Source organism: Pseudophryne corroboree, chromosome 1 (genome assembly GCF_028390025.1).
Source record: "Pseudophryne corroboree isolate aPseCor3 chromosome 1, aPseCor3.hap2, whole genome shotgun sequence".
Classification (NCBI taxonomy): Eukaryota; Metazoa; Chordata; class Amphibia; order Anura; family Myobatrachidae; genus Pseudophryne; species Pseudophryne corroboree.
Genome location: NC_086444.1, coordinates 939,913,069 through 939,940,078, shown reverse-complemented (window position 1 = coordinate 939,940,078; position 27,010 = coordinate 939,913,069). Strand labels below are relative to the sequence as shown.

General features: G+C 45.8%; 1 protein-coding gene across 1 annotated transcript in view; it reads left to right on the top strand.

Moving 5' to 3' along the window:
• CLGN (calmegin) overlaps positions 1-27,010 on the top strand; it is a 144,694-nt gene that overhangs the window by 62,472 nt on the left and 55,212 nt on the right. Inside the window, exons 5-6 of the mRNA XM_063920376.1 lie at positions 21,971-22,112; positions 23,123-23,204. Coding sequence (XP_063776446.1) covers positions 21,971-22,112; positions 23,123-23,204 — 224 coding nt within the window. The remainder of the gene's footprint in view (positions 1-21,970; positions 22,113-23,122; positions 23,205-27,010) is intronic.

Genomic DNA, 27,010 nt, shown 5'->3' with positions numbered 1-27,010 from the left:
CTCTTGAGTTCACAAGCCGCTACCATGGCGGTATCAGCTAGGCGGGCATTGTGGATTTGCCAGTGGAACGCGGATGCGGATTCCAAAAGAAACATGGAGGCTCTCCCATATAAAGGTGAGACCTTATTTGGCGATGGTCTGGATGCGTTAGTCTCGGCGGCTACCGCAGGTAAGTCAGCGTTTTTGCCCTCTGCACCTGCACCGGCAAAAAATACCTATCACACACCCATGCAGTCCTTTCGGCCCAATAAATACAAAAGAGCGAGAGGTTCCCCCTTCTTTGCAGGAAGGGGTAGAGGAAGGGGAAAGAAGCCCACAGCGGCTCCAGGTTCCCAGGAGCAGAAGTCTACCCCTACTTCTGCCAAATCTTCAGCATGACGCTGGAACTCCCTTGCGGGAGGCGGCTCGGGTGTGGGCACATCTCAAACTGTTCAGCCAAAGTTGGATTCTGTCTGGCCTGGATCCCTGGGTATTGCAAATAGTATCCCAGGGATACAAGCGGGAGTTTCAAGACGTTCCCCCATGCCGATTTTTCAAATCAACCTTGCCAGCTTCTCTTCCAGAAAGAGAAGCAGTAACAGCGGCAATCCAAAAATTATGTCAGGACCAGATCGTAGTCCTGGTGCCTTTGCCGTAACAAGGGGAGGGGTTTTATTCAAGCCTCTTTGTAGTTCCGAAGCCGGACGGCTCGGTCAGACTGATCCTGAACCTAAAAAATTTGAATCTCTACTTGAAACGGTTCAAGTTAAAGATGGAATCACTCCGGGCAGTGATTTCCAGTCTGGAGGAGGGCGATTACATGGTGTCAGTAGACATCAAGGATGCTTACCTGCATGTTCCCATTTATCCTACTCACCAGGCCTATCTGAGATTTGCGGTTCAGGATTGCCATTACCAGTTCCAGACGTTACTTTTCGGTCTCTCCACGGCGCCGAGGGTATTCACCAAGGTGATGGCGGAGATGATGGTCCTCCTTCGTCAAAAAGGAGTCAATATAATTCTTTATCTGGACGATCTCCTGATAAAGGCGAGATCCAGGGAGCAGTTGTTACAAAACATCACGCTCTCCCTGTCGATACTCCAACAACACGGTTGGATCATAAATTATCCAAAGTCACAATTGGAACCGACAACAAGATTGTCTTTTCTCGGGATGATTCTGGACACGGAAGTTCAGAGAGTATTTCTTCCGGTGGAAAAGGCTCTGTAAATCCAGAAAATGGTAAAACAATTATTGAAACCATCCAGTGTGTCGATCCATCAGTGCATTCGGTTGTTGGTGAAGATGGTGGCGGCCTACGAGGCCATACAGTTTGGCAGGTTCCATGCCAGAGTATTCCAGTGGGACCTGTTGGACAAGTGGTCGGGATCCCACCTTCACATGCACCGAAAAATAATCCTGTCATCAAAAGCCAGGATTTCACTCCTGTGGTGGCTACACAGTCCGCACCTACTAGAGGGACGCAGATTCGGGATTCAGGACTGGGTCCTGGTAGCCACGGATGCAAGTCTCCGAGGCTGGGGAGCTGTCACTCAGGGGGAAAGCTTCCAAGGAAAATGGTCAAGTCAGGAAGCCTGCCTTCACATAAACGTGCTGGAATTGAGAGCCATTTACAAATGCCTCCGACAAGCGGTACATCTTCTTCAAGATCATCCCGTGCAGATCCAGTCGGACAATGTAACAGCAGTCGCGTACATAAACAGGCAGGGCGGAACGAAAAGCAGAGCAGCAATGGCAGAGGTGACAAAGATCCTCCTCTGGGCAGAAAGGCATGCAAAAGCTCTGTCAGCAATTTTTATTCCGGGAGTGGACAACTGGGAAGCGGACTTCCTCAGCAGACACGATCTCCATCTGGGAGAGTGGGGCCTCCACCAAGAAGTCTTCGCAGAGGTGACAAGTTTTTGGGGAGTTCCTCAAGTAGACATGATGGCATCTCGTCTCAACAAGAAGCTTCAGAAATATTGTTCCAGGTTGAGAGACCCTCAAGCAATAGCAGTGGATGCGCTAGTGACCCACTGGGTATTCCAGTCAGTGTATGTCTTCCCTCCACTTCCGCTGATCCCAAAAGTCCTCAGGATCCTAAAAAGAACAAGGGTTCGAGCAATCTTCATTGCCCCAGACTGGCCAAGGAGGGTTTGGTACCCAGATCTTCAGGAGTTGCTCATAGAAGATCCTCGGCCTCTTCCTCTTCGCGAGGACCTGCTGCAGCAGGGGCCGTGCGTGTTTCAGGACTTACCGCGTCTACGTTTGACGACATGGCTGTTGAGCGCCGGATCCTAGCCCGTAAGGGTATTCTGAAAGAAGTCATTCCCACACTTATTCAGGCAAGGAAAGGAGTAACATCGAAACATTACCACCGTATTTGGAGAAAGTATGTGTCTTGGTGTGAATCCAAGAAGGCTCCTATGGAAGAGTTTCACTTGGGACGTTTTCTCCATTTTCTGCAGGCTGGTGTGAAGGCGGGCCTCCGACTGGGGTCAGTCAAGGTCCAGATTTCGGCCTTGTCAGTGTTCTTTCAAAAACAATTGGCCTCTCGTCCAGAGGTTCAGACCTTCGTGAAAGGGAGTCAATCCATGGCTTTGGCTGTATCACAGGGCCCTCCAGGGTCTCAGAAACGTCCCCTGTCCCAAGTATCAGACACTGATACCAACACGGATTCTGACTCCAGTGTCGACTACGATGATGCGAGGTTACACCCAAGGGTGGCCAAAAGTATTCATTATATGATTATTGCAATAAAAGATGTTTTGCATATCACAGATGACCCCTCGGTCCCTGACACGAGGGCATGCATGTTTAAGGAAAAGAAACCTGAGGTAACCTTTCCCCCATCTCATGAGCTGAACGCATTATTTGAAAAGGCTTGGGAAACTCCAGACAAGAGACTGCAGATTCCCAAGAGAATTCTTTTGACGTATCCTTTCCCTGCACAGGACAGGTTACGGTGGGAATCCTCGCCCAGGGTGGACAAGGCTTTAACGCGCTTGTCCAAAAAGGTGGCGTTACCGTCTCCAGACACGGCAGCCCTCAAGGATCCTGCTGATCGCAGACAGGAGGCTACCTTAAAATCAATTTATGCACATACGGGTGCCTTGCTCAGACTGGCAATAGCGTCGGCTTGGGTTTGTAGCGCTGTAGCAGCTTGGGCAGATACCTTGTCATCTGACATTGATACCCTAGATAGGGATAGCATTTTATTGACCTTAGGTCACATTAAAGACGCAGTCTTATATATGAGAGACGCTTCGAGAAATGTTGGGCTGTTAGGTTCGAGAACCAACGCCATGGCGATTTCTGCTAGGCGAGCCCTGTGGATCCGCCAATGGATGGGTGATGCCGACTCAGAGACATATGGAAGTTTTGCCTTACAAGGGTGAGGTTTTATTTGGGGAAGGTCTCGCGGACCTGGTTTCCACAGCTACCGCGGGTAAATCTACTTTTTTTACCTTATGTTCCCCCACAGCAAAAGAAAACACCACAATATCAGATGCAGTCCTTTCGGTCGCATAAGTCCAGAAGAGATCGGGGCTCTTCCTTCCTTGCCAGAGGTAAGGGTAGAGGGAAAAGAATGCCTGCTACGGCTAGTTCCCAGGAGCAGAAGTCCTCCCTGGCTTCTACTAAATCCACGCATGACGCTGGGGCTCCTCTGAGGGAGTCCGCGCCGGTGGGGGCACGTCTTCGACTCTTCAGCCACGTCTGGGTTCAGTCAGACGTGGATCCTTGGGCGATGGAAATTGTATCCCAAGGCTACAAGCTGGAATTCGAAGACGTGCCTCCTCGCCGATTTTTCAAATCTGCTTTACCAGCTTCTCCTCCAGAAAGGGATATAGTTTTAGCTGCAATTCAAAAACTGTGTCAACAACAAGTGATTGTCAAGGTTTCCCTAGTGCAACAGGGGAAGGGGTACTATTCAACCCTGTTTGTGGTCACGAAACCGGATGGCTCGGTCAGACCCATTCTAAATCTAAAATCCCTAAACCTGTACTTGAAAAAGTTCAAATTCAAGATAGAATCGCTCCGGGCAGTTATTTCCAGCCTGGAAGGGGGGGATTTTATGGTGTCACTAGACATAAAGGATGCATACCTTAATGTCCCCATATATCCCCCTCATCAGGCATACCTGAGATTCGCTGTACAGGACTGTCATTACCAGTTTCAGACGTTGCCGTTTGGGCTTTCCACGGCCCCGAGGATTTTCACCAAGGTAATGGCGGAAATGATGGTGCTCCTGCGCAGGCAGGGAGTCACAATTATCCCGTACTTGGACGATCTCCTGATAAAAGCAAGATCGAGAGATCAATTGCAGAAAAGCTTGTCGCTCTCCCTGAGAGTGCTGCAGCAGCATGGCTGGATTCTAAATCTACCAAAGTCACAGTTGATTCCAACGACTCTGCTATCTTTCTTAGGCATGATTCTGGACACGGAACAAAAGAGGGTTTTTCTCCCGATGGAAAAAGCCCAGGAACTCCAGAACATGGTCAGAGACCTGTTAAAACCGAAAAAAGTGTCAGTCCATCAATGCACTCGAGTACTGGGAAAAATGGTGGCGACCTACGAGGCCATCCCCTTCGGCAGGTTCCATGTGAGAACGTTTCAGTGGGACCTTCTGGACAAGTGGTCGGGGTCCCATCTACAAATACATCAGAAAATAAGCCTGTCCCCCAGGGCCAGGGTGTCTCTCCTGTGGTGGCTGCAGAGTGCTCACCTTCTCGAAGGTCGCAGGTTCGGCATTCAAGACTGGGTTCTGGTGACCACGGACGCGAGCCTCCGAGGATGGGGAGCAGTCACACAAGGAAGAAATTTTCAGGGGCTATGGTCAAGCCAGGAGGCTTGTCTACACATCAACGTACTGGAATTGAGGGCTATATACAACGGCCTACGACAAGCGGAGAATCTTCTTCGCGACCTACTGGTTCTGATTCAATCAGACAACGTCACAGCTGTGGCTCATGTAAACCGCCAAGGCGGGACAAGGAGCAGAGTGGCAATGGCGGAAGCCACCAGAATTCTGCGCTGGGCGGAAAATCACGTAAGCGCTCTGTCAGCAGTCTTCATTCCGGGAGTGGACAACTGGGAAGCAGACTTCCTCAGCAGACACGATCTCCATCCAGGAGAGTGGGGACTTCATCAAGAAGTTTTTGCAGAGATAACAAGTCAGTGGGGACTTCCACAAATAGACATGATGGCGTCACGCCTCAACAAGAAGCTTCAGAGGTATTGTGCCAGGTCAAGGGACCCTCAGGCAGTAGCGGTGGACGCCCTGGTGACACCATGGGTGTTTCAGTCGGTCTATGTGTTCCCTCCTCGTCCGCTCATCTCAAAAATACTGAGAATCATAAGACGAAAAAGAGTGTATACAATACTCATTGTTCCGGATTGGCCTCGAAGGGCCTGGTATTCAGATCTTCAGGAAATGCTCACAGAAGATCCGTGGCCACTTCCTCTCAGGGAAGACCTATTGCAGCAGGGGCCCTGCGTGTTCCAAGACTTACCGCGGTTACGTTTGACGGCATGGCGGTTGAAAACCAAATCCTAGCGGGGAAAGGTATTCCGGAGGAAGTCATCCCTACTCTGATTAAGGCTAGGAAGGAGGTGACGGCGAAACATTATCACTGCATCTGGAGGAAGTATGTATCTTGGTGTGAAGCCAAGAATGCTCCTACTGAAGATTTCCATCTGGGCCGTTTTCTCCACTTTCTACAGACAGGAGTGGATATGGGCCTAAAGTTAGGGCCGAAATCTGTACCTTAATGGAGCCTATCAATTTTCTTTCAGAAGGAATTGGCTTCTCTCCCAGAAGTCCAGACTTTTGTAAAGGGAGTGCTGCACATCCAGCCTCCTTTTGTGCCCCCAGTGGCAGCATGGGACCTTAACGTGGTGTTACAGTTCCTAAAATCTCACTGGTTTGAGCCTCTTCAAACGGTGGATTAAAAATTTCTCACTTGGAAGGTGGTCATGTTGTTGGCCTTGGCATCTGCAAGGCGGGTGTCCGAATTGGCGGCTTTGTCTCACAAGAGCCCCTATCTGATTTTCCATGTGGATAGAGCAGAATTAAGGACTCGTCCTCAATTTTTGCCTAAGGTGGTTTCATCTTTTCATATGAACCAACCTATCGTGGTGCCTGTGGCTACGGGTGACTTGGAGGATTCCAAGTGCCTTGATGTAGTCAGGGCCTTAAAAATGTATGTAGCCAGGACGGCTCGGGTTAGGAAAACAGAGGCACTGTTTGTCCTGTATGCAGCCAACAAGCTTGGTGCTCCTGCTTCTAAGCAGACTATTGTTCGCTGGATCTGTAACACGATTCAGCAGGCTCATTCTACGGCTGGATTGCCGTTATCAAATTCGGTAAAGGCCCATTCCACTAGGAAGGTGGGCTCTTCTTGGGCGGCTGCCCAAGGCGTCTCGGCATTACAGCTTTGCCGAGCGGCGACTTGGTCGGGTTCAAACACTTTTGCTAAATTCTACAAGTTTCATACCTTGGCTGAGGAGGACCTCAAGTTTGCTTAATTGGTGCTGCAGAGTCATCTGCACTCTCCTGCCCGGTCTGGAGCTTTGGTATAATCCCCATGGTCCTTACGGAGTCCCCAGCATCCTCTAGGACGTAAGAGATTTTAAACCTACCGGTAAATCTTTTTCTCCTAGTCCGTAGAGGATGCTGGGCGCCCGTCCCAGTGCGGACTACATTCTGCAAGACTTGTATATAGTTATTGCATTACATAAGGGTTATGTTACAGTTTTGATCAGTCTCGGGCTGATGCTGTTTTGTTTCATACTGTTAACTGGTTCGTATGTTCCAAGTTGTACGGTGTGGATGGTGTGGGCTGGTATGTATCTTGCCCTTAGATTAACAAAAATCCTTTCCTCGTACTGTCCGTCTCCTCTGGGCACAGTTCTCTAACTGAGGTCTGGAGGAGGGGCAAAGAGGGAGGAGCCAGTGCACACCCATCTAAAGTCTTTAGAGTGCCCATGTCTCCTGCGGAGCCAGTCTATACCCCATGGTCCTTACGGAGTCCCCAGCATCCTCTACGGACTAGGAGAAAAAGATTTACCGGTAGGTTTAAAATCTTATTTTCCAGCTTGTCTGGATATTGTGTACTGGTCCAATTCCTCTCTGTCACTCCAGTGGGGCTGTCTGGGGTGCGAGTGCTGTCTCACTGTTGTGTTGTCACTGCACTGTATTTCTTTTAACTCTAGGGGGGGAATTCAAATGTTTGAAAAGTTGGTTGGGTGTCTGTTTTTTCCTGTCTATTAGATAGGAAAAACAGACACCCAACTGATTTTTCAAACAATTGAATTTCACCCTATGTGTTTCTGCAATAACATGTCTGGGAAAGAAGCTGTGTGTCCTTCATGTAGTCCTAGGTTTACCTCACCAGACGGGTCTCTTATGTGTGATCAATGGCCCTCATTCCGAGTTGATCGCTAGCTGCAGTTGTTCGCAGCGCAGCGATCCGGCTAAAATTCGGCACTTCTGCGCATGCGTATAGTGCGCAATGCGTACGCGCGACGTACTTTCACAAAAGCCGATGCAGTTTTACACAAGTTCTAGCGACGCTTTTCAGTCGCACTGCTGGCCGCAGAGTGATTGACAGGAAGTGGTTGTTTCTGGGTGGTAACTGACCGTTTTCGGGGAGTGTGTGAAAAAACGCAGGAGTGGCAGGGAAAACGTAGGCATGGCTGGACGAACGCAGGACGTGTTTGTGACTTCAAAACAGGAACTAAATAGTCTGAAGTGATCGCAAGGTAGGAGTAGGTCTGTAGCTACTCTGAAACTGCACCATTTTTTTTTTGTAGTAGCGCTGCAATCCTTTCGTTCGCACTTCTGCTAAGCTAAGATACACTCCCAGAGGGCGGCGGCTTAGCGTTTGCACTGCTGCTAAAAGCAGTTAGCGAGCGATCAACTCAGAATGAGGGCCTTTGCTCCATACTCTCTCAGGGTAGTAGTATGCAGGAACCAGAATGGTTAGAATCTGTAAAATAAACATGATTCATAACATAAATACAGAGTTGTCTATAGCTAGACTACAGCGACAGTCCCCATATACAGTCAGTGGATAATATGTTTATTAAGACTGCTGTCCTCAGACAGGCTCTTCCGCCACCTCTGTTGGTCTCAATTTATGTTCACTTCCACAGATTCTCCAATATGACTCTGATACTGAATTACCAGAGCTGGATGTGGGGGATATTGACATGGAATATGACAATGCTCTGTCCCCCCGGGTGTTGAAGCCCTGTGTTATTCCATTAAGGATATACTCAACATACCGGATAAGGAATCAGACCCAGAAAAGGAAATATATTTTAATATAAACAAAAATCCTCGGCTACCTTCCCTATCTATAAGGAGTTAAACTCACTCTACAGGGAGGCTAGGGTCAATCCTGACAAAATATTCATTTTTGCATTCCTTCCCTTTTCCATCTGAGGGCAAAATCCTTTGAGTAACTCCTCTGGCGGTGGATACGTTAGTGTCCAGACTGTCACGTAAATTGGTATTACCTGTGCCTGGGGCTATCTCCCTCAAAGACCCTTCTGACCGCAAACTGAGACTTTTCTTAAATCCATATATACTGTGGTGGGCGTTGCTCAGAGACCCACTATTGCATGCGGCTGGATTTCAAGGGCCATGGTTAAATGGTCTGCTAATATTATACATGACCTTGACTCTCTCCCTCAGGAGAACGTCATGACACTACTGCGTCATATCCAAGATGCTGCTAACTTTAAGAGTGAGACTATTAAAAAAATTGTGTCTCATCTGTGCCATGGCTATGGAGGTTTCGGCCCGCAGGAACTTGGGACTGCGGCAGTGGTCAGCGGATGCTGATTCCAAAAGGCGTAGAGATTCTTCCTTTTACAGGCGATGCCTTATTTGGGGATGTACTGAACAATTGGGTTCCTCATTGAGACGTCCACCTATCTGCCGTCTGCTGCGCCTCCTGCTAGACGTCCCTATCCCGGGCCTTCTCTGCAGTCCTATCGGGTGGTCAGAGACGGGGGCGGAACCAGAGGTGCCTCAAATGCTTCTAGAGACTACAGAGGTACAGAGGTAAGTCCGGTAAGCTCACAGCTACTCCGTCCCTGGACCAGACCTCGGGATCATCCTCCACTGAGCCCTCCGCGTGTCGGATGGCCCCAACTGCAAGGCGACTTTCAGGTAGGTGCTCACCTTCAATACTTCGCCCATGTGGGGGCGAAATCCTGCCAGGACCCTTGGGTGAGGGACCTCATATCACAAGGGTACCGGTTGGAATTTCAAGTGCTACCCTCTCTCAGATTAATCAAGTCAAGCTTACCAGCTTCACCTGTAGCAAGGGTTACCTTACAAGACGCCATACAAATGCTGCTGCTAACAGGGGTTATCGTTCCAGTGCCTCCCCTGTCTCTTAACAGGGGGTTTTATTCAACTCTGTTTGTTATACCGACACCAGACAGTTAGGTACACCCAATAATGAACCTAAGTTCTCTGAACCCGTACCTGCATGTGTTCAAGTTGAAGATGGAATCCCTATGGGCGGTGGTCTACGGCTTGGATGAAGGGGAGTTCCTGGTATCCTTGGATAACAAGGATGCAAATCACCATATCCCCATATGGCCTCCTCGTCAGGCTTACCTCAGGTTCGCTATACTGGAGCGCCACTTCTACTTTCAGGCGTTACCCTTTGGTCTTTCCACAGCTCCAAGGAAGTTTACAAAAGTCATGGTAGAGATGGTGCTGCAATTGCGCACGATGGGAGTGAACATTGTTCCCTATTGGGATGATCTCCTGATGAAAGCTGCATCCGGGGAATGTCTGCTACACGCCATAGATTTGACTACGCGTCTGCTTACGGACCACGGGTGGATCGTAAATCTCCTGAAGTCTCACCTGGAACCGTCACAGAGAATTCAGTTCCTAGGACTGATACTGGACACAGTGTTATAGAAGGTATACTTTCCCATGGACAAGGCCTTGGCAATCCAAGCTATGTTTCGCTCGGCCCTCAAACCTCACAGGACCTCGGTCCACCTTTGCATTCGTATACTGGGCAAGATGGTGGCCTCATACGAGGCAATCCAGTACGGCAAGTTCCATGCCCGCCCTTTCCAACTGGATTTACTGAACAAGTGGTCAGGGTCTCACCTACACATGCACCAGCTGGTGTCTCTGTCGCCAACAGCATGGATTTCCCTGTTATGGTGGCTACAAGTCCCCCACCTTGTGGAGGGTCGGAGTTTCTGTCCCCAGTCATGGATTCTGCTAACAACGGATGCTAGTCTCCGAGGTTGGCGGGGGTCCGCAGTGACCCAAGGGGCCCAATTCCAGGGGAAGTAGTCAAGTCAGGAATCTGCACTTCCGATAAATGTACTGGAACTCAGGGCAATTTACAATGTCCTTCTGCTGGATTCCTCTTTTCTCGGGCATGAGCAATGCGAGAGGTGTCCAGGATACTCCTGTGGGCGGAGGCCAATGCAAGGGTCATCTCAGTCATATTCATTCCAGGAATAGACATCTGGGAAACGGACTTCCTCAGCAGGCACGTCCACCATGGGGCCTTCATCCTCAGGTGTTTCAACAGCTGGTTCACCGGTGGGGCTGTCTGCAGATAGGCCTGTTGGCTTCTCATCTCAACAAGAAGCTCTGTCGTTACTGTTCCAGAACAAGAGATCCGTAGGCTGCAGCAGTGGATGCTCTGCAGCACCATGGACTTTCCAGTTCGTGTTCCTGTTTCCTCTAATCCCTCTCATTCCAAGAGTTCTGAAAAGACTCAAAAGGGAATGCGTTCAGGCAATTCTGATTACCCCGGATTGGTCACGATGGGCCTGGTATGCGGACCTCCTGACCATATCTCTGAAGTAACCCTGGCATCTGCCGCTGCTCAGAGGCCTTCTTCAGCAAGGATCATTTGTCTATCCAGACTTACAGTGGCTTCGTTTGATGGCTTGGAGGTTGAAAGGGTGATTCTAGCCAGAAAAGGTCTCCCCTCCAAGGTGATTCCACAAGGGTCCAGGCTCGGAGGGTGGTCATGTCAAAACTCTACTACCGTCTCTGGCAGTAATATGGCTCCTGGTGTGAAGGTAAAAGATATGCTCCTGCGGAGTTTCGACTTGGTCAGTTTTTTTTCTACTCTTCCTGCCAGCAGGAGTGGATAAGGGCCTAAGGTTGGTCTCCATCATAGTCCAGATTTCGGCTCTCTCCATCTGCTTCCAAAAACAGCTTGCTGTTTTGCCGAAAGTTCTGACTTTTCTGAAGGGGGTTCTTCACATTCAACCGCACTTTGTACCTCCCACGGCTCCGTGGGATCTAATTGTAGTCTTCAGTTTTCTCCATGCGGATTGGTTTGGACCCTTTCTAAGGGTGGAATTTAAATATCTAATGTGGAAGACTGTCATGTTGCTGTCGTTGTCCTCGGCAAGATGTGTTTCGTATTGGGGGCCTTATATTGTAAGAGCCCGTTTTTGATATTTTTTACGAGGATGGGGCGGAGCTCAGGACTCGCCCTCTGGTTTTAGCCGAAAGTCGTATCGGCCTTTCACATTAACCAATGTAACGTGGTTCCGATATTGTCTGACACATCGGTTGCTACACAGTCCTTCGACGTTGTGTGGGCTGTATGGTTTTTTGTCAAGAGGACTGCTCATCACAGGAGGTCTGACTCGCTTTTTGTCCTTTATGACGCTAACGAGATTGGATGTCCTGTTTCTAAGCAGTCCATTGCTCGGTGGCTCAAGTTGACCATTCAACATGTGTATTCTTCGGCAGCATTGCCGCTGCCGAGTTCTATTCAGGCCCACTCCACTAGGTTAGTGGGTTCTTCCTGGGCGGCTGCCCGGGGTGTCTCGGCCTTACAGTTGTGCCATGTAGCTGCTTGGTCTGGTTCGAACACGTTTATGATGTTCTACAGGTTTGACACCTTGGCCAGGGGTGACCTACGGTTGGTCAGGCGTTTTTGCAGGGTCTCCGCACTCTCCCACCCGTTCTGGGAGCTTTGGGACATCCCCATGTGTAACTACTGTTCCCCAGTATCGACTAGGACGTTAGAGAAAATGGGAATTTAATACCTACCGGTAATTCCTTTTCTCGTAGTCCGTAGTGGATACTGGGCGCCCGCCTCAGTGCTTCGCTTTTCCTGCTTACTTCGTTGTAAGTGTTCTTGGCTGGGTCTGCTGTTGCTGTTCCTGTTCCTTGTTTGATTGGCCTTGCTAATCTTGTTGTTAGTTAGCGTTGCTGCCTTATGTTTTGCTATCCTTTTGTTGTTGTGTGTTGGTTAGGTACCTCACCGCTGTTTATGTGTATATCCTTCTCTCAAGGGATGTCCGTCTCCTCGGGCACAGTTTTCCTAGACTCAGTCTGCAGAAGAGGCATAGAGGGGAGGAGCCAGCACACACTGTTGATTTCTTAAAGTGCCAGGCTCCTACGGACCGGATCTATACCCCATGTGTAACTACTGTTCCCCAGTATCCACTACAGACTACGAGAAAAGGAATTACCGGTAGGTATTAAATTCCCATTTATTTTCAAAATAATTACATTGCCTGCACATATAGTTAGCACTGAGAGATTACCAGGGTTAACTATTGGTATGATGCAGCTGTCATGATTCAAGTTTACTCAGTCATATCTAAGCTTGAATCACTGCAGGATCTGGGTAGACTTTGTTTATAAAGGGGCAGATGTACTAAGATTTCGAGAGTGTTAAAGTACCAACCAATGAGCTCCTAACTGTCATGTTACGGGTTGGTTGTTACTTTATCTATTTCTAATGCTGGGTACACACTGGCTGATATACTGTATTGGTCGTTTAATTGAACGGCTTATATATCGGTGCGTGTCAGCAGGTGTGTACCAGCAATATGTCTGCAATATGTATGTTGTTCACAGACATAATGCGTCGGCCCTGCACCACAGCCGATGGCCGATATACCTGTGCTATGTAGCGCATCGTGTTGTGTGTATGGGCGCACTTGCTGCAGGGGCCAACGTCACAGCTGGATGGGCAAATTCCAATGCCCATCCAGTTGCATGACAAGGACCAACATATTGAGCTGCCGTTTGCTGAGGGTGTACACTTACCTTGATCGACTGCTCGGTTGGCGATACGGTGTGTCCACCGACATATCTTTCAGGTGTGTACCCAGGGCCGTCTTTTTGTATGGGCTCAATGGGCTCTTGCCCAAGGGCCCCAGGAGTAAAAGGGCCCTAGGATGATAGCTGAGGGTCACCTCTTTCCAGGGGTACCAGATTTTTGAAAATCGGCCTTGGGGAACCGGAGATATCCGACTTCAAAGCAGCGGTCCCCATCCAAGCCTGTTAATTGTTCTTCCCAGCCAGATATCTCGGGTTCTGTCTGACTTAGAGTTTTTATGAAGGTATACTCCAAAAGCTGGGACTCTCCCCTTCTGGTGGACACTGGCAGATTGTCTCTACTATGTCCAGAACCAGAGATATCAGCCTTCCAGCAGCTGGTCCCTGCTCCAGCTACACACGCCTGGTATGCAGTTTTATATTTTCATTGGTGGATTGCTCTGGCTCCTGACCTCTGATTCCCAAGTACCCAGCACCTCCTTACAGGTGTCCCCAGCACCTCCTTACAGGTGTCCCCAGCACCTCCTTACAGGTGTCCCCAGCACCTCCTTACAGGTGAGACTCTCTAGTTTTGTTATTCCATTCAAAGCTAAGAAATCTATTTTCAGGAACTTGAGATATATGCAATCAAGCATGCTGCCCTCCCACCAGAAAATTATGAATATAAAGCCCACTCCACTATTGACCCCTCCCCCTGTGCATTAAACACCCCCTACCACACTGGAAGTCATGTACCCTGGCACCTTCATTCAGCCCAATGTCCCCTTCTACAGTTTAGTGTTCTCCTTCCGGCCCCATCTGTGCAGTAATGGAGTAATTAGCAGAAATTATTTCTCCAGGTCCTACATGCTGAGCGGAAGATAGAACCCCCCCATACCGCCCGCGGGACATCAAAGCTGCTGCTGATAGCAGCCCCCACCCCTACCGCTGGAGGATAGGTAGGGGCCCCAGTGCATTGTTGTGCCCAGGGGCCCACAGTGCTGTTAAGACGGCTCTGTGTGTACCCAATTAAGGCTTAGTACATCTGCCTCAAAGTCCATTCCTATTTATGGTCATACCTTAACTGTATGTTAGCATAAATAGTTGCATGATATGCAGGTTCAACTGAGATTGGGAGCAGGTCGGTGATAAGTGAACAAAAGTCTGTCCTTTTTCACGTGATGGGCACTAATGATCTGTGGGGGTCATTCCGACCTGATCGCACGCTAGCTATTTTTTGCAGCACTGCGATCAGGTCAGAACTCTGCAAAACTGCGCATGCGTATGCACTGCACTGCGCAGGCGTCATACGGTTACAAAGTGGATTGGTGCTGGGCGATGGATTTAACGAAGAATCCATTCGCACAGCCGATCGCAAGAAGATTGACAGGAAGAAGGCGTTTATGGGTGTCAACTGACCGTTTTCAGGGAGTGTTTGGGAAAACGCAGGCGGGTCAAAGCGTTTGCAGGGCGGGTGTCTGACGTCAATTTCGGGACAGGACAGGCTGAAGTGATCGCAGTGGCTGAGTAAATTCAGACCTACTCAGAAACTGCTTAAAACTTTTTTGTACCGCTCGGCTGCAAAGCGAAAATACACTCCCCCATAGGCGGCGACTATCTGATCGCAGCGCTGCAAAAAATAGCTAGCGAGCGATCAACTCGGAATGACCCCCTGTGTTTTAACTTTTAGGGCTGATACAGGCTCCCTGTCATGAGTTTTCCTAGTGCTGCGCACTGGTGGTGTTTTGCTGCAATACTTTCTAGAGAGCCATTTTACTGGTGTGTTTAACTAGTGTCAGAGCATCTATTGTATTCAATCTTTAAAAGCAGGAAATGACATAGCCAGTGCCAGAGCAACCTGTAGTCAAAACAATAGAATGCTAACAGCAGCACAGACTATTTCAGCGCTTTCAACTTGAGCGGTGGAAGAGCCTGTATGCTAGCAATCCTGTTCTCTGCTGTTTTGTTATGTCAGTGTTATGCTGTAGGATTCACTGATTGTTCCATTGCTGTGTACATATTGATGCACATGACAAGTATTTGTTTGATATTTGAATTTAGATCAATACATTAAAAAAAAATGTTGACTGCTCATTTCAGGTAGCAATAATAATGGCAGTATGTAATACAGTAACATTATTGAGGTGAGACTATATTTTACAGTTACCATATTTTATTTACCCATAGCATCAACAATAGGGTAACATTTATAAGGAAAATGAATCTGATATGGAGGTGACTCTGGGTCTGATTCCGATGTGGTTAGTATTGCACAACTGCAGGGAACCGGCTGTGCGGGACCATAAAACTAATATTCAAATGCAGCAGCAGTGGTCTGTAGGAAATAGATGCCTCCTGCAAGCATCTGCATTCCAAGTGCTGCATTCAAAGACACAGCATCAGATCACCATCGCAACCATCGGTCACTCTGGTCACAGTCCTCGAAGCTTACTCAATCTGGCCGCCGGAACCCCTCGTGGGTCCACAAAGTCATGATGCAGACCCTGGGGTCGGCTCTCTTACAAAACAGGGACAACTTGCCCCCATGTTGTAGAACGGTCCTGTTCGCCACCCCTGTTCCGCCCATCAAACACATCAGCATGTGAATCGTGCTGCAGCTATGGAGGGACTGCAAGCGATCATGCACCTGCGCAGACCCCAAAGCATTAGCTTTGTACATAAACCATTGGTTTTGTGTACAAATCCGAATCAGGTCCTCTATACAGAATATAGGCAAACATTGGGATAGACTGATGTTGGGTGGGGAAGCAGGGTGGGTGATTACAGATAATGCTGGAGGAGGTTATGGAGCTGCTGTACCAGATGCCTTCAGTGTTCTATAATTGCCTTCATGTCTTACTGCTAGAATGATATAATGCTTCAGCATTACTAGTGTATGCCCTGTGGTAAACCATGGTATCCTGCAGTTCTTACTATTCCTAACGTAACACATTACTGCTCATATTACCATGCTGTAAAAGTACAACCACATCTTGCTATAATAACGCTGCAAAATAAATAATGCAGTGAAGCATACTGTTGTTATGTATCATGTCTCTGTGATTACTTACAAAGTGAGACAGCTCATGTCCCCCAACAAAACATTTTATAACATACCACAGATCATACTTGCCTACTCTCCCAGAATGTCTGAGAGACGCTCATATTTTGGGGACCTCTCCCATACTCCAGAGAATAGACCAACTTCCCCGATCTGCCAACTGCCCCTAGAGAAATGTGCTCAGTGATGCAGATCACAGCATTGTACAGTGGGGGTACTGACACACTACATACAGATGGGTCCACGTTTATCTTGACCTTTAATAGGATTAACTGAGATTGGCCAATCAGACTTAATCCCCTGCTGTAATGACTTAATCCCCTGCTGTATTGTTCTCTGTATTGTATTACAGCTGAGAACAATAGATGAATGGTTTATGCTAATAAATCATGTTGTGCCTAGGCGCAGAAAACTAGTCAAGATAACCGTGGACCCATCTGTAGATGTAACACAGACATAGAGGCATCCAACCTGTTACACACCAAAACAGAGATGAACTACAGGTTGAGTATCTCTTATCCAAAACTCCAAATACCACATTTTTGTGTGTGTGTGTGTGTGTGTGTGTGTGTGTGTGTGTGTGTGTGTGTGTGTGTATATATATATATATATATATATATATATATATATATATATATATATATATATGGGTGTGGATCATTAGATCGACAGTGTCTAGGTCGACATTGTTTAGGTCGACCACTATCGGTCGACAGGGTTGGAAGGTCGACAGGGTTTCTAGGTCGACAGGTCAAAAAGTCGACATGAGGTTTTGTTTTTTTGTGTGTCATTTTCTTCGTAGAGTGACCGGGAACCCCAATTAGTGCACCTTATCCCCTCGCATCAGGCAAGGTGCCTCGCTCCGCTACCGCTTTGCTCGGCACAGATTACCGTTCCAATCGTAGTCCACATGGATCGTTAAGTATGAAAAAGTTTAAAAAAATAAAAAAAAATCTGAAAAACTCATGTCGACCTTTTGACCTGTCGACCTAGCACATGTCGACCTAGAAACCCTGTCTACCTTCCAACCCTGTCGACCTATAGTGGTCGACCTAAACATTGTCGATCTTCAGACCGGATCATATATAGCAGTGCTGTCCTTCCCCACCTATGGCTCAGGTGTTAGCTGCAAAGGAATAAAGGCGGCACTCCATGGACTTATAATAATGATTGTATTCAAAACATGGTGATAACAAAAAACGTGCTCAAAAAGCAAAAAGTACAGGCATCTTATGACGTTTCAAGGCGTGGCAGCCTTTTCATCAGGTAAGGTAACCTTTCTCCTGCACACCACGCTATTTAACAGGTGAGTGTTCTCTGGTTTGGTTTGGTTCTTTATTTTCTTTCTACACAGCACTGGGTTACCTTACCTGATTAAAAGGCTGCCATGCCTTGAAACGTCGTAAGATGCCTGTACTTTTTGCTTTTTGAGCACATTTTTTGTTGATTATCACCATGTTTTGAATACAATCATTATTATGAGTCCATGGAGTGCTGCCTTTATTCCTTTGCCGCTAACACCTGAGCCATAGGTGGGGAAGGACATCACTGCTGCATTATTTCCAGGAGGGCACCCAGGCATTTATTTATTCATTCATTCATTCATTCATTCATTCAGAGTGCCGGATGTATCTATATGTATATATTGTAACACTGTAAAGGAACAAGGTGCCGTTTCCTGGGGTAAATGGCAGCAAGGAGCAGCTGAGGAATCACACAAGTCCAGTTTGTGGTGCAACTGGCCACAGCCAGTTTTATTAAACAGAAAATAAAACAAACACCAAAAGAAAATACATTGCCTGTCCGGCACTAACTAAACACAAGACGTTCCTAACTATCACTAAACAAAAACACAGAGTTCTCCAGTAAACACTGTATAGCTCACTTGTATAAAGAAGCGTGTTTCTTTCTTCAGAGAGTCTCCAGTCTCCTCAGACAGTCTGCCCACACTAATCAGGCTAGCAGCCCTAAAAGGCTCTTGCACAGCTGAAAGCCCTGATTAGCCCTCTGGGAGGCCAAAGACCCGAACTGGGCCCAATGTCTTGAACTTGCCCTATCTCTCCTTCAGGGCCCTTATCCAGCTTTTCCAATAAACTGAAAAGGTTCTGACAAAACAAAACATTATCCTAGAAGTTTTCATTTTTCTAATACATGTAAGACAAGAACCTGGGACAAACATTCCTGCCCTCAAACACTATTCCAGTGTTCTTGTCACAATAAATATATATATATATATATATATATATATATATATATAGTAAAAACAAAGAGAAAGGGGGCGCTCCATAGTGCATAAAAGTTTTATTTATAAAGCAAATAAAAAACTGCAACTCTGGTCAGAAAGAACTCGTACCAGAGAAAAACACACTGTGGGCTGGTTACCACATGACATTATATGTTACCATCCAGGCAATACTCGTCCCGCAGACCAGCGTATCTCAAGGGGCAGACCACGTGAATCGCAAACCGCTGGATGATTGTCAGCTGCACTCGGTCCCGCCATGTGTGCGAGCGGCTGTAACCTGGGTCCCGTTGGCGCGGTTGGAGAAAGCCGGAGGCAGAGACAGTAGCGTGTCACTGAGCCAAACCCTTACCGGTTTCGTCACAGAGACTTCGTCAGAGGGCGTGGCTCAGTGCGTGCCGGACACTCCTTTTCAATCACACTGTCACCAATGAGCATGTCAGTTACAAACACACCCATTTCTCATGTGTGATAATCACATAAGACAGCTCTACATAACTGGATTGTCAGTATAATACATCACAATATACATAAAAACAGATTGCATAATAAAGCATTTACATATACATACAATTCTTAGATCTGTTTCTCATAATAAAATTATTTGTTTTAGACAAAAGTACAAAGCATCGATAGAACATTAAAAAGGACTCCTTTTAAAATCACACTGTCACCAGTGGGCATGTTGAGTGCAGACACACCTATGTCTCATATGTGATAATCAATCTGCTGTGAAAACCAGTTCAATACAACAGGATCACAGACAAAATCCATCACACAATATATATATATAAAAACAGATTACATAATAAAATCCCATTCTTTTAGGTGTAGAAGAAATCGATTGTTAAAACATCGAAAAAAACATCAGGTAATACATTAGAGGTGATCTGAAAAAATATCCAAGCCATCAAACGAGATTAAATCAACTAGGGCTACATCAAAAATGGAACATCCAAAACGAAAAGAGAGAGAGAGAGAAGGAAAGAGAGAGATAAATAAATTTCCAGAATTTTCACATCAAACTGCATCTTGGTCCCTTTCTCCTTAAACAACAATACCATTACTCCCAGCATATAGAAAAATACAAGAATGAACAATAGCTCAAGGTAATCGATATACTAGCATGGCAGAAAATGAAGAGTATCTCAATCTGTAATAAAGAGTGTTATTTTGTAACCTTCATTTAACCCTACTGGAGCCAGAGTATTCAACATTAGGCTCTAGTATGTTTCCCGTTTCAGTAGTTGTTTATCTCTATCACCACCTATTCTATTGGGGGCTACCAATTCTATCCCTTTGATCTTTAATCCACTAGGATCCATGTTGTGAAATGTTTTAAAATGCCTTGGAACACTATGTGTGAGAACACCATGCTTAATATTGCGACAGTGTTCTAATGCTCTAATTTTCAGAGCCCATTTGGTTTTCCCTACATAATATTTTTTACAGGGACATGATATCAGATATACAACGAACGTTGAGTTACAATTTATAAAACTATTAATAGTGCAGGGTTTATCAATATGTGTGCCCAAAGTATTTATGACAGAACCTTTCTCCATAAGGGGGCAGATCTTGCATCTACCACAGGGAAAGCAACCACAAACCTTCATAAAATTGCTCTGCCCATTCCCTACAGTTTCTGGGACATGTAATAATTTTTGACAACAAATTCTTCATATTCTTAGCTTTTTTATACAAGATCTTAGGGGTATCTGAAATCTCATTGGCTAACACTGGATCATGTTTTATAATATGCCAGTTTTTTTCAGTATATTCATAATTTCCTTCTCATTATCACTATATCTCGTAAAAAAACATACAGTCTGCTGTTTTCCCATTATTTATCTTAGTATGTGGTACACTGAATAAAAGGTCATCTCTATTTCTCCCTCTGGCTTTCTGTTTTGATGCTTCTATGATATGTTTAGGATAACCCATCTCTTGAAAGCGTTCTTCATATATATGTGCCTTTCTATCAAAAGTCTCAATATTAGTACAATTACGACGTAAACGGAGAAACTGAGAATACGGAATATTATTTTTCCACTGTTGAAAATGACAAGTAGCAAAATCAAGATAACTGTTACTATCAACAGTCTTAAAAAACGTCCCTGTCTTGATATATTTAATACTAGGAAAATTTTCAACACTTAAGACTAAATAAAAAAATTCTATTCGATATTTTCAGAAATTAGCTGTAAATACAAGGTTATAGTCATTAATATTAAGTGCTTCAACAAACTTAATAAAACCACTCTCTTCTCCTCTCCAAATTACCAGTATATCATCGATATATCGTTTAAACAATATAACATTATCTGTAAAATTGCCAAAGATAACCTCAGACTCCCATGTACCCATATAAATATTAGCCAAACTTGGGGAACAAATCATCCCCATCATGGTCCCCCATATTTGGAGGAACCACTCACCTCTGAATTCAAAGTAATTATGCTTTAAAACAAAATTTAAACAGTCACATATGAAATTTACTAACATGAGATCAATCTCAACATCTTGATTAAGAGTAGATCTAATAGACTCAATGCCCTTTTTGTGTGGGATTGTAGTGTACAATGATTGTACATTGATTGTACCCCAATTGTTATCTTCACACCACACAATATCACTCAGAATCTGTAAGGCATGGGTGGAATCCTATATATAAGAGGTTAAATTGGGTACATATTTCTTAATAAACACGTCTACATACTCTGATAGTCTAGATGTTAAAGACACAATGCCGGCCACAATAGGTCGGCCAGGGGGACGTTCTACATCAATATGGATTTTCGGCAATTGGTAAAATGTTGCTACGTTAGGTGAAGTATTATGGAGATATTTATATTCCTCTGTCGTTATTATATTAGTTCGTAAACCTCTATCTAGTAACTCATTAAGCTCCACTAGGAATTTTTCAGTTGGATCCTTTTTAATTTTAACATAATATTTATCATCCGACAAAAGCCGGTGTACTTCATTTACATAATTCTCACGATCCATCACTACTATTCCACTGCCTTTATCGGCATTTTTTATTACTATACTATTATCTGCTGGTAGATTTTTCAACACCTCATATTCCTTCTTGGACATATTTTTTGTTTTCTTATTATTTGTAAGTTTAAGCTTATCTATATTCTGTTTGACTAATTTATCAAACATCTCTATATAGGGCCCTTTGGACTCTACAGGAAAGAAAGTCGATCTTGGTTTAAGTCCTGACGCTGACTTATTAGTATTACTCTCCTCCCAATTTCTCAGAGGTGCGTCAGACTTTCTAAGGAAGTGACGTTTTAGCGTTAATTTTCTAACAAACAGATTGAAGTCTATATTGGCATCGAATTTATTCATAGATTTAGATGGTGCGTAGGACAAACCTTTCTTTAATACTTTTATTTCAATGGGTTCTAGACTTCTTTGATAGATAGATAGATAGATAGATAGATAGATAGATAGATAGATAGATAGATAGAGGACCCAAAAATTGGGGATTTTGGATAAGAGATACTAAACCTGTAATACCTATCACATTACCTTTTCATTAGCACAGCTCCTTTTATGATTTTTGAATAACTAGTAAACTCTTTATACACATTACTCTTCTTTAAGGCCAGTGGAAGTTAGAAGAACTGAAAGAAAACAAGTTATCAGGAGACTTGGGGCTTGTCCTGAAGTCCGCGGCGAGGCATCATGCCATTTCAGCAAAGCTAAAACAGCCTTTCATCTTTGAAAATAAACCTCTAATTGTCCAGTAAGTGTTACAATTCTATATTGTGAGACTTATTAGCTTTTACCTTCTCATAGGTGAAGAAGTTTCCTGTTGATCGCAGCAGCAGGAAGCACAATTACCAATAGACAGTGTCTCACACATCAAAGCGGCTGACAATCACTGGCAGAAATTACAGTGGTGTCACCACTCACAGGGCAGCCAGATCATGTCAGTGGTCCTATCATACTGTATAGCATTATACTCTAGTCTTCCTCTCTCCTGGTGATTATACAGTACACTTACTGTGTGACCCCTACCCCAGCTGCACGCACTGCTTCTTCCAATTCACTGCTACTTGCTCCTGTCTTTTACAGCGATCTTTGGAACAGACAATTTGTGTTCAGTTCAGATATAAAAAATTCCATACTCCAACATTAATGTCACTGTTTTGTCTAACCCCTTATACAGTTCTTTATGTACTTATTACATTTAAGCCATTGTGTTGTCACTGTAATTATTTCTCTTTACGGTGCTACGGACACTTGGTGGCTCCATATAAATAAAGGATGATAATAGAAAAAAGACTAACAAAGAAATACTGTAGTTATAGGGGACATGCTCGGCAGCGGTATATGTTGGCCACCTTTCCCCTTAATTAGTTGTAGTGGGTTTGTTCCCCCATGGCCTCCTTTCACTAGTATGGTCAATTTTGGAGTTATCCATCCAATAATAGAATAATTAATGTCATTCACCTGTGAATTTGCTGCGATAGCTGTCCAATGCTACCATCTAGACTGGTGTTACACTATTGCACCAGGATCTGGGGTATTTTGAAATCAAAGAAATAAAAATTTTCATGAATATTTTAGGCCCAAGTATCTGACCCTTCCTTCAACTACAAACTTGTTGAATGGTGGGGTTCTATAGTTAGACAATGATTCATGTCATATATTATACATTCTATGCTTTGCTAAGTGACTTAAAGATGCATCATAAGTGCAATTTCCAGAGGTTCTCGTGTATAACTAATTTTCTTCTTACTTTTCATCCAGGTATGAGGTCAATTTTCAGGATGGCATTGATTGTGGGGGAGCGTATATAAAACTTCTGTCTCATTCAAGCAGTTTAAATCTGGTGTGTGAGTTGATCAGATTTCTTAAATTATTCTTTAATTCTATATTGCAAATGCAGACTTAAAAAATGGGTGCATTTATATAAAATAAATCTAATATTTTCCAGCTCTTATCAGGGGTATGTGCATATAAGCACGCCAAGATGGCTGTGTAGATGTGCCCTCTGTTTATTACATAGGTCATGAACTTGGTTGTAATGTCATTTTTAGCATTGCTTATCACTACCCTTCAACAAATACTCATTTATTTATTTACAAAGTGGCATTTTTTTACGCCACCACTTTCCAGCTGGTTGGAGGTAAAAATTTGTAACGGCGCTTGCAGTCAGTATAAGGCCTGGCATGCTTTTTACTGACTGTGAGTGCCGCTTTACATTTTTATCTCCAATCTGCCGGGAGGTGAAAGCTTACAAAAAGCCGCATCTTCGTAAATAAAGCCCTACGTGTGGAAGTCCAGATCTCAGAATAAGACGTGAGACATTGTACTGTGAAGATGTTACTGAAATTAAAGCCAATCATTTGACAGTGATCAGCCATAAAGGGGAGTGGGGGCATTCAGTGTTGGTAGTGAGTTATGGGCATTTACCATGTTATTGGCATAATTTGCACCTACACCTGAAGAGGTAGATAGCAAATTACTCACAGTAAGGGTGTGCACAGTTAAGTGTACCACATCCACTGGAGATGTGACCAGGTGATTGCTTCCTGGTCTTACTCATACTTGTAGGACTTCTAATCTTATTTGATGTTTCTCATACGTCCTAGAGGATGCTGGGGACTCCAAAAGTACCATGGGGTATAGACGGGATCCGCAGGAGATATGGGCACTTTAAGACTTTAAATGGGTGTAAACTGGCTCCTCCCTTTATGCCCCTCCTCCAGACCTCAGTTAGAGTCTGTGCCCAGGGAGACTGGACACATAACAGGGGAGCTCTCCTGAGTTTCTCTGAAAAAGACTTTATTTAGGTTTATTATTTTCAGGGAGCACTGCTGGCAACAGGCTCCATGCTTCGTGGGACTGATGGGAGAGAAGCAGACCTACTTCTGTGAGTTAAAGGCTCTACTTCTTAGGCTACTGGACACCATTAGCTCCAGAGGGTCTGATCACTTGATATAGCCTAGCTCAGGCATGTCCAAACTGCGGCCCTCCAGCTGTTGTGAAACTACATATCCCAGCATGCCCTGACACAGTTTTGCTGTCAGAGAATGCTAAAGCTGTGTCAGGGCATGCTGGGATGTGTAGTTTCTCAACAGCTGGAGGGCCGCAGTTTGGACATGCCTGGCCTAACTGCTCATTCCCGGAGCCGCGCCGTCGTCCCCCTCACAGAGCCAGAAGAAAGAAGCCGGGTGAGTAACCGAAGCAAAGAAGACTTCATTACAGATGGCAGAAGACTTCAGTCTCGGAGGTACCGCACAGCGGTCGCGCTGCGCGCCTTTGCTCCCACACACAAGCGGCACTACATGGGTGCAGGGCGCAGGGGGGGCGCCCTGGGCAGCAATAATACCTCAAATTCAGCCTGGTAAAAGTAGTATACAGTGCATAGGCACTGTATACAGACCCCCGCCAGTATTTTACAAAATAGCGGGACACAAGCGCACCATGAAGGGGGCGGGGCTTGGTCCTTCCAGCTCTACTCAGCGCCATTTTCTCTCCACTGTGAGCTGCAGAGACGCTGGTCCTGGCCTCCTATACTTCTGTCACAAGTAACAGAGTGCTAAACGGGGGGGGGCACAGCAAATTTTGGTGTTTATTATTATTATTTTAAACAGCGCTGACAGGTCTGGGGCATTATTATATGCTTTCAGACCGGGTTGGGCGCTGGGTGTGAGCTGGCAAACTCCCTCTGTGTTCCTCTGATAGGCCTTATTGTGGGTCTGTCCCCTATAGCCGGTGTGATAGTGGTGTCGGTACGAGTGTCGACATGTCTAAGGATGAAGGCTCTTCCCAGGAGGAGGCTGGTGTGGGGACAGAACAGTGTGGGGGAGTGAATCTGTCGGCACTGCTGATTGGGCAAATATGTTGAGTGCCTTGAATGCAAATGTGGCTTTATTAAATAAGAGATTGGATAAATCTGAGGCTCAGAACCAAACATGGAGACAAACCATGGAAGATGATTTATCGCAAACGCAGTTTCCCTCGGGGTCACAGAAACGGCCGTTTACCCAAATAGCAGACACAGATACCGACACGGATTCGGATTCCAGTGTCGACTATGGTGATGCCAGGTTGAATCCTAAACTGGCTAAGAGCATTCAGTACATGATTGTGGCAATAAAGGAGGTGTTACATATCGCGGAAGACCCTGCTGTTCCTGAGACAAGGGTCTGTATGTTTAAAGGAAAGAAACCTCCGGTAACGTTTCCTCCCTCTCATGAACTGAACACTCTTTTTGAAAAGGCTTGGAAAAATCCTGACAAAAAGTTGCTGATTCCCAAGAGAATTATTATGGCATACCCGTTCCCCTCTGAGGATAGGAATAAGTGGGAGTCAACCCCCAATGTGGACAAGGCTCTAGCACGGCTGTCCAAGAAGGTGGCACTTCCGTCCCCTGACACGGCGGCCCTAAAGGATCCTGCAGATCGCAAGCAGGAAACTACTTTGAAATCTATTTACGCCACTACGGGTACACTGCTCAGACCTGCAGTAGCATCGGCATGGGTGAGTAGTGCAATTGAAAAGTGGGCAGATAACTTATCATCTGACTTGGACACCTTGGGTAGGGATAGCATTCTTTTGACACTGGGTCATATCAGGAATGCTGCAGTCTATCTAAGGGAGGCTGCGAGAGATATTGGTCTCTTGGGATCAAGGGCCAATGCCATGGCAATCTCGGCTAGGAGAGCGTTATGGACTCATCAATGGAATGGTGATGCAGACTCTAAGAGGGCTATGGAGGCTCTGCCGTATAAAGGTGGTGTTTTGTTTGGTGAGGGCCTCGCGGACCTGGTATCTACAGCTACCGCGGGTAAGTCATCTTTTCTACCATATGTCCCTGCACAACGAAAGAAAACGCCTCTTTATCAGAAGCAGTCCTTTCGGTCTAATAAATTCAAAAAAGGACGAGGGTCCTCCTTCCTTGCTGCTAGAGGTAGGGGAAGAGGAAAAAAGTCGCCGGCTGTGGCAAGCTCGCAAGAGCAGAAGTATTCCTCGGCCGCTGCCAAATCCACCACATGACGCTGGGGCTCCACTGCTGGAGTCCGCTTTGGTGGGGGCACGTCTTCAACTCTTCAGTCAGGTCTGGGCTCGTTCGGCCCTGGATCCTTGGGTGCTAGACATAGTGGTCCAAGGATACAAACTGGAGTTTCAAGACGTGCCCCCTTACCGATTTTTCAAATCGGACTTACCAGCTTCTCTTCCGGAAAGGGAGGTAGTATGCACTGCGATACAAAAGCTGTGTCTACAGCAAGTTATTGTCGTGGTCCCCCCGTCACAACGGGGAGAAGGTTTTTATTCAAGCCTGTTCGTGGTCCCGAAGCCGGATGGCTCGATCAGACCGATTCTGAACCTAAAATCCCTCAATTTCTTTCTAAAAAAATTCAAATTCAAGATGGAATCTCTCCGAGCAGTGATCTCCAGTCTGGAAGGGGGGGATTTTATGGCGTCAGTCGACATAAAAGATGCCTACTTACACGTCCCGATATATCCTCCACATCAAGCTTACCTGAGGTTTGCTGTTCAGGATTGTCATTACCAATTTCAGACGTTGCCGTTTGGTCTTTCCACGGCTCCGAGGATTTTCACCAAGATAATGGCGGAAATGATGGTGCTCCTGCGCAAGCAGGGTGTCACAATTATCCGGTACTTGGA